At 40.6% G+C, this 8,645-nt stretch overlaps 2 protein-coding genes across 2 annotated transcripts in view; one reads left to right on the top strand and one right to left on the bottom strand.

The window, feature by feature from the left end:
- Nucleotides 1-6,955, bottom strand: part of plcb2 (phospholipase C, beta 2) — a 33,202-nt gene extending 26,247 nt beyond the window's left edge. The window contains exon 1 of the mRNA XM_042501238.1: nt 6,913-6,955. The gene's annotated coding sequence lies outside the window, so the exon portion shown is untranslated. The remainder of the gene's footprint in view (nt 1-6,912) is intronic.
- LOC121953952 lies at nt 751-1,955 on the top strand. The gene has a single exon (XM_042501239.1). It carries the CDS (start codon nt 1,256-1,258, stop codon nt 1,901-1,903), a length of 648 nt encoding a protein of 215 aa, XP_042357173.1. The 5' UTR covers nt 751-1,255; the 3' UTR covers nt 1,904-1,955.
- Nucleotides 6,956-8,645: the final 1,690 nt, after the last annotated feature.

Below are 8,645 nucleotides of genomic sequence, written 5' to 3' on the forward strand. Positions count from 1 at the left end.
CTTTTCCTAACAACATGTAAACGTACTGACTGTATATTTCCAGCTCTCTTTGATATAGACACAGACAGCTAATTCTAAGGTCATGAAAAAACAGAGCGATTCTTATTTTTAGGCGATCATAAACTAATGAAAACATGTACCATTTCTGCCGATAGATGCCCCTAAATCCTACATACTGAAGTTTGTGATTCTTTGACAATATTAGCTTTTCACAATTTATACTTATGTGAGTTATATTGATCACCACCTGGAGCTAGTTCTAATTTGGCACATCACTTGCTGAATGCATTGTCCCTGTCCTTCACCTGTCTCACCTCTGCAGCCTCCCAGAGGACATGCGCACTGACAATTCCTGGGCGCTGTCCTTTGTGCTGAAGTGACGCGCTGTTAAGTGGACCTGCCAACAGGTAGAATCTGCTCCAAACTGATCCAAAATGACAACTATATGTGTATGCATATGCCGCTTTTTGCGCTTAAAGGTTCGTGAGTGGGTTTGATATACATTACATTATTCATAAATTCCGGTCAGATTTAATCAATCACCACTTTACTGAGTCATTGTACACATCTGACAGACATCCTTTCCACTTGGCTGCGCACATAGTAAGGTAAACACTTTGCAGCGTCACTAGGACAAGTGTTCATCCCCGCTACAACATCCTGCTCTCCATGTGCGCCACAAGCGTCCTGATGTGAAGATGATGATGTGTGTGCGTGTGTGTGTGTGTGTGTGTGTGTGTGTGTGTGTGTGTGTTTCTTCTCGGGCTGCTGCACAGCTGCTGCTTCTTTAAGAGCCACCGCCCGCCCCCTCTCCTGTATTTTTAGCTGAGCCAGCCACTTCATTTGCTGGATAAGACAGACAGTTGTGTACCGTATGATCTCACTTAATCGCTTTTAATAAATCACATCTTATACTGCGGATTTGTCGTGGGCCTACAGCCAGCTGTTCCCTGGAAATGTCGTAGACGTTTTGTCCCGCCGCTGTCGGATGCTGAAACGCGCAACCAGCCCCTGTGGATGCTTGATGTCCATTATGAAACGCAATGCTGCACTGGGCACCGAGTCGGCGCAGCGCTTTTGAGATCAAATGAATTACGAGAAATCAATTTAGCTGCAAAATACTCCTGCGGTGCGGACGGTTCAAGGTGGTCCTTCTCCTCAGCCCTCCGCTTCCTGTCTTCTCTTGGATTGTGGATAACAAGAAGCCTTCAAGACGGAGGGGGTGGTGGAGCATCGAGGAAAAAATAGGGGCAATATGAGAGAGCGGGACTTCATGCCCAATATGGAGAGGGGCAAACCTGCTACTTATACGGGGGACAAAAAGGCTAAGATGGCTGCTAAGACTAACAAGAAGTGGGTGAGACTAGCCACTGTTTTTGCATATGTATTGTCCGTGTCCTTAGCAGCCATTATCCTGGCAATTTACTACAGCCTGATCTGGAAACCAACCAGCGCATCCTCATCTGCGGGGAAGCCGGGAGCGCCCGAGGAGGTCACCCCCACCGCCAACATCTCAACTAATATCTCCACAAGCAACAATGTCTCAGAGTGGAACTCCACACAGACTGGACTGTTGTCTCTGAACCAGACCAGGCAGGGCACAACCCCGTACAGTCAGGCGTTTCAGTGGGATGACAGAGCCGAGAGTGTGCCTGGAGCAGAAATTGCGCACTCGCAGCAGGAGGAAGGACTCTACGCGTCTTCCCACGGTCACACGGAGAGATCGGACACTTTGGGAGGGGGGCACTATATCCCGTCAAGCACCAGAGAGTCTGGGGACGAGGAGGAGGAGGAGGAGAAGAGGGAGGCGCACAGACTGGGGGCGACTGACAACCCCAAGCAGGCAGCTGCAGATGCGGCCACGGATCCTCCAACATCCCCGACGACCCTGAGAGGAGACTGACCGGGCCTCATCCCCATCACCACCACCATCCACCCCCCCCCCCCCCCCCCCCCCCCCCTCGCTCTCTCACTCACACACACACACACACACACACACACACACACACACACACACCCACACACCGCCACACACACACACAAACTGACCCTACAAGGAGTGTTTTACAGAATCGGTGCCGCAGGTCGGATAACACATTTTGCAGAGCCTCTTATGGATGCTTAACTGCACATATGAACTCATTAGAAAAGAGGAGACCTCGCTTCTTCAGTGAACACTGTTTCCCCTTCAACACTAACTATGCTTTTTTGTTTTTGTTTTAGGCCATCTGTATGCCTTAACTCTTTGAAACCTGGATCGACATCAGTTTTCTTTTGCTGTGTTCAGACGCCTTTTCACAAGCATTTAAACCTATGGAACGTGAGAAAATTCGTTTGATTTCTTTTGAGAACACGGGGAAAGGAAATGAGCAACTTGGCGAGAAAAAAAAGTAACAAGAAAGTGACTTGAATATTAGCTGTGTGAAGATTATTAGATATTATTCCCCAAAAAAAGGATAAATGTCCAGATACCTATATTAATAATTCTTATAATTATATATTCAATATTATGTTACAGAAAAAAATCTTTATTTAATTTCTCACACTTTCTTTTTTCATGTCTGTTTTTTTTTCTTTTTAATTTGCTTATTTTTAGGTAATTTTCTTGTAAATTCTTTACTTTTTTTGACCATGTCTTGTTATATTGCTTATTGCCTTTTCCCTGTGTTTTTGGAAAAAAAATCAAACCAATTTGCCAATGTTTTAAAGGGTTAAATCAATGTGTGTCTACTTTACCTCGGACTGAGGCCACTAACCTGCCTGTGCGCATGGACAATACTGGTATAGATATTTTGTTAAATTAATAGACTCCAGTTTTGCAGGACGTAAATGTGTCTCACAGGCATACAGCGCTTACATCACTGCCATTCATCAGCTGGTCTAAACCAATTTTTTTTTTTTTGCATTTTAACATAGGCTGTGTTTTCTTTTCATGGATCAAACCTGGAGTAGAAGAAGCCGCGTTATTGAGTTATGCTCAGGTATGTGCATATAACCATGTAAATGTATTGTGTATTTGGTTATGTACATACAGTATATAGGGCAGGCGTACATCTTTTTTGGGCCTTTTAGTGTAATTAGATGATTTTTATTAAAGGTACAATATGTATAATAGGTATAACTATATCACAAGGTACAAAATAAACATCCTTAGAAAATCATATGGTTTTATAGTAGATCTATGTAAATCATGACCTGACATTATCCTGTATGTTGATGATATTTTATTTATTCAGAGCCAGAATGGATAATATATATTCAAATAAATGTTAGGTTTTTCCTAACATCTGCCATTTTATTTCAAAAATGAAGATTTAAATTGTGTTTCACTTGGGGCTATTAGGTGAGTAAATGTGGAGAAAAAAAACCACAGTTATTGATTGATACAAGGAGAAATAATAATAAGAGTGCCAAGTACAAAGAGCGCCCAGTTTATGGCAATCCTTCTGAGCTGGACATTTAATCAAATCACAGTGGGAGCACTTTAATTACCCGAGTGAACTGTCCAGTGTGTGATCAGAGAGGCTGTCTGCTCCTAGTGGAGTTAGAAGCATTCATCTTCCCAGTCTGCCACAGTTCAGTCGCTCACTGCATCTCTCACTGAAAACCACTTCACACAGTCACATGTAGTGAACTATGAAGTGGAAATAAGACCAAACCACCCCGTGCGCCCTCTCAGCAGCATGTGAGGGAGGTGTATCGATTCAAGAGCTCTGTTGTTGCGCTGTACAAAACAGAGAAGAACACATTACACAATACGGCTCGGTGCTATTTTGATCCAGCTCTCTGTGAAAAAGGACTGTTTGGTTTCTATGCTGGCTGGTGACAAGCACCATTCACTATCACGCTGAAAGTAAAACCACTTGATATCCACCGAGCAGCCAATGTGATGTAAACAGTGATGACATGCACTGTTGTGTTAATATGACAGATTTTCAGAACCAAAGCCAAGGTATGTGTGCTAAAAAGGAAGTCCATTCATCAGGGAAGATGGCACAGCACACAAACATAACCCATCATCACAACATAAACCATGTGTATCGGAAAAATGTGATACGCAGTGGCAGGCCTGTCAGTGCTGCAGTGGCCTCGATATATGGGACGGCTTTGACGGAGGCGTTTCCACTGCCTCTTATAGCTTCCTGTGATGTACGAGCGGAGTAAAGACTGACCTATTGATGTAGGAGTTCATCATTACTGACAGTTATTACTGGAGGCTACGTCTGAGTCAGGACACAGCATCTGACCTTATGACCCTTGAACCCAGTCACCCAGATAGATGATTACATTTTCTAATGTGAAATCAGTTATATGTTTAAGATTCAGTTTTGTTTGTGGCCCAAGCCAAAGCATGAAATGGTTTCTTTCAAGAGGAAAGAGAAAAAAAATCATTACATTTATCAAATCATGAATATATGTATGTATAAAAGCTAAGGATGTGCCTTTTTATAACACAGTCGTTCTTAAATGGTGGCAATTTCAGCTGCACCAGCTACTTTTAGGTCAGAATTGTCAAGAGGAAGCTAAACAAGTAATTACATCATCCATCAGACACAGTGAGACAATGCAAGGCATTATATAGAGGGGGATTTGCACGGATTTACACTGCTTGTAATGTAAATTAAAAGGCAGAGAAGCATATGCCAAAAAGTGCTTAAAGGAGCTCTATATGACATTCAGGGCATATCATTACTTCAGAGCTGGGTTGGGATTGTCTGCACACGGCTCTCAACATGGAGATGACTCAGCCAGCGGCAAGGAGTTATCGGTGCTAACAGCATAAAGAGTGCTATTAACACCAACAATGCTGGCAGAGCTATCAGAGAGTAGCCATTACGCTTCTACAGTGACGCAGAGGGTTGGGACAGTGTTGTCACTAGTTACATGTAATTAAATTACAAAGTAAATGTAGCCTAATTGTCAGTTCCTGGGAAAAAATGTAATTAAATCATACTCCATAATCAAAAGGGTTATATATACATGCATTCAGTTGCTTTGCATCTTTTTGCCCTGCTGGAATGACTTCTCTATGCATTGCTGATTTCCAGACATTTTTCAGCTTTATTTCCCAGTTTTAACATTGGTTAGAAAAGTAATCAATAATATCAATAATAATTATTATAAAAATATTATAACACTTTTCAACAGGGTAACTGGCAATTTGTAACTATAACATTATAAAACTGACCCCCTCCAACACAGGTGGTAACTGCTGTATGACTACAGTGCAAAGCAGTGGTGATTCGCTAGCCCATAGGATACACAAACAATACATAGGACTCATATGCACTAATGTGCACACACAGCTGGACCAGCTATCACAACAAACGACAGAGAAGCTCAGATTACACACAAAGAGGGAGTGTGATAGCGAATAGCTGTTTAATGCTACATAAATACTCTGAATGTTGTATAATGCTCCTTAAAAGAACTTATACAGACAAGCAAATATTATACACATAGAAATGATCTTTTTTGTGTCTGATACTTAAAAGTGTGATTATCTGGGGCGCATGTACAGAGGTTACATGCCCACTACAGCAGCCGCAGCAGCCACAGCTTCAATTCCGGCCTCGGCCCTTTGCATGTCATACCCACCCCCCCCCCCCCCCCCCCAAAATCTTGAAATTACACCCCCTTCTTTACCTAAACTAAATCTATTAATATGCAAATATTTTTGCTTTGAAATGTTTTAAATTCTCTACCTCTCCTTTATAAGTGTACAGGGGCTGGAGGCTCCATGTGTCTATGCCACACTGCTACAAATTTTATGTTGGATTATGGCTGATTTACAAACCTACTGTGATGTCCAAAAATGTCAAGAACCTCAGTCAGATTTTCAGTAATCCTAGAAATATCACCCTTCAGCAGCTTAACTGAAAATAGAGTTCTGTTGTCAAACGTAACGTACAACGCACGTACATCATTCTGCACAGAGAAGCTCAAACATCCAAGTGAAGTGCCAATAAACAAAACACATTTGAAACTGTGGTGAGGCTTTAAGGTTCTGCTTTTCAGAATCTATTTTCCGCATCAGATTTGACATGTTTCTGGGCTGACATGCAACAACCAAGAGACCTTTTACAAAGTCGGAGGAATTAAAGGCTTTCCAATACACCATTGTTCGAGCAAGACGCCATCACAGAAGTTATGAAATATTAACATGGTGTCTTGGGATACAGAAGAACAATATGAAGAGAGCGAACAATAGCATTTTCAATTAATGAAAGGGCAAAAATGTGTGATGAGTGATGCATAATAAAACAAAAACAAAGCTGTATAGGTAGGCACTGTGTTGTCAGCTTCCAGAGAGTTTGATAACAATATTACATCTTATATATGGCAAATATATGGCATTCATTTCCAATAATTGCTAGTTTGCAGGTTGACATAGCTGTGTATTTCTATGACGAATATGATGAAGCTATGTATGTATTCATAAGGACAAGGAAGATGGTATTATTATATAAGATGCAATGAAAACTGTCAAGGTCAAAAGGTCAAATGGGTTTAAAGCTATATTGGGTATCTGTGAGCTGCGCTATTATGTCTTAGAGGCATAAACTGATTAAATTTTGTTGAAAAAGGTAACATTAGGTCAGTAGCTAGTGGCAGCTAGGATTGCTACCCAATAGAAGTACACCATTATAATAATATTATTCTTCTTATATGCTGCGAAAGACGAAATTACCTTTGTTTAACATGCTTCAAATGAATTGCACTGTTAAATAATGTCAAACTAATGATCCAGCACATGTACTAACACATCCTGATGTGATTGAGGATTGCTTGCTTTGCTGAATTCTGTAATATATTTCTGACATTTATAAGAATTGAAAATTAGGAAAAAAATAATAGTTCTACAGACAGGCTTTCAAAGAGGGTTATTAGATACTAACGAAAAGGACCAACCTCAGCTCAACATGGCAGGCAGCACATGGACACCTTATCAGCCCAGCCTCCTGTCTTCAGGCTGCCAGGGTGGTGGTGGTGGTGGTGGTGGGTGGAAGGGGGGCGCACAAACACTCTGCTTGATCTGGGCAGTTGCCGAGGCGTGGTTGTTACATCCTGAACCGTGGCAGGGCTGGGGGATGACGCACACGCTCGGTGGGGACTGCCAGCCTCTCTGTGTGAGGTTCTGTCAGGGTCGCAGGGCCGGGCCAGACCCCGCTTCCAATTAACCCACATCCATCAACTGTAATGAAACACCTCGTGAGCCTCCCACTGTTAAATCACTGTGTTTATGGTTAACAGACGGCATCCTAGACACAGGAAAAACATTATTATAGCAATTAAGATTTTAACTTACAATACGCTTATTTGCTGTCTTACCTCTGAAACTCACCAATTAACACAAAATATCTTGTTTAGTTCCTAAAAATGATGTATAAAAAGATGGACTGTGGTTTTTACACGGGGTTATGTGCCAGACTATTTTCTGGAGTCTTGTCAACAGTGTTGATGAGATAGTGTTGCTAGCACTTAGCCTTCTCATGTGTCATTTCTTAAAAAAAAGAAAAAAGAAAAACATAACAGCTCTAAGCACTTGGTCAGTAGCACTAAATATGCTTTAGTTGTTTGTATAAAGGGATAGGCTAGACTCACTCAGAGAAATTATTTCCATCCAACTGAATAACATCAACCAAAAAAGTACTTTTTATGTAAATAAATCAAACAAAACTGAAATAATTAGACTATGAGAATTTTTGTAGCTCATCAATTCACCCAATTTACTTAAATTTATGTAGCCCATGTATTCTTAATAAATTCTGTGTATTAAATACGTTTAATTTACTTTAATAGCGTTTATTGTATTTCAAATATGTTGATTAGCACAACATATTTAGACACATTAACAGTAATTTAATAAACTTTATCAAAATAAATTCATCATATTTAAAATGTACAATTTATTACAGTAATTATATAAAATATATACTTGTGTAAATTAAGTACATTCTATTCGTAAAAGTTACATAAATCCCCATAGTCTATTGATTTCTTTTTGATTTGATTAAATTAAGGAATTACTTTACTCAACTGGATGGTAATTTCATATGTAATTTAAATGAGTAAATTTGTCAAAATAGACCAAATAATTTATTTGAGTGCTCCCAACAGAGTCAGGCTGTGTTTATATTTTCATCTAAGCTAATCTAAACATTTGCTGTTTGTATTGCTAGACATGCATGAGAATGCTTTCAGTCTTCTCATCTAACTCTTGTAACACTTGTTTTTAGCCCCAAATTTCTGAATTAGTGCTTTACTTTCAAAATGGTAGTTTTGTTAGAGACACTGTCGCAAAGACAACAGGATTGCCTGCTATTTTCCCCAGAGCAAAGCAACTACCAACAGCACAGTCATCACTGTCCGCCATTTCCGCTACTGATAGCAACTGCAAAGAACTTTAAATGATACTCTTTGCTAACTGGGAACAGCAAACAGGGACAGTAATGCACTTCCTTTGTGCTGTAAATCAAGCCTTCATAATCCCAGGAGATTGTACCTCGTGGCAGACGGAGCTGCATAATGAAAGGCAGGATTATAGGGAACCAGTCTAAATGCTTATGGCCTCATTATTCTATAGCCATACACCGTGCAATCAATATTCACCAAAAAAGTGACAGTAGTCAGTGAGTCTTTTC

This window comes from Plectropomus leopardus, chromosome 14 (genome assembly GCF_008729295.1).
Source record: "Plectropomus leopardus isolate mb chromosome 14, YSFRI_Pleo_2.0, whole genome shotgun sequence".
In the NCBI taxonomy this organism is placed as follows: Eukaryota; Metazoa; Chordata; class Actinopteri; order Perciformes; family Serranidae; genus Plectropomus; species Plectropomus leopardus.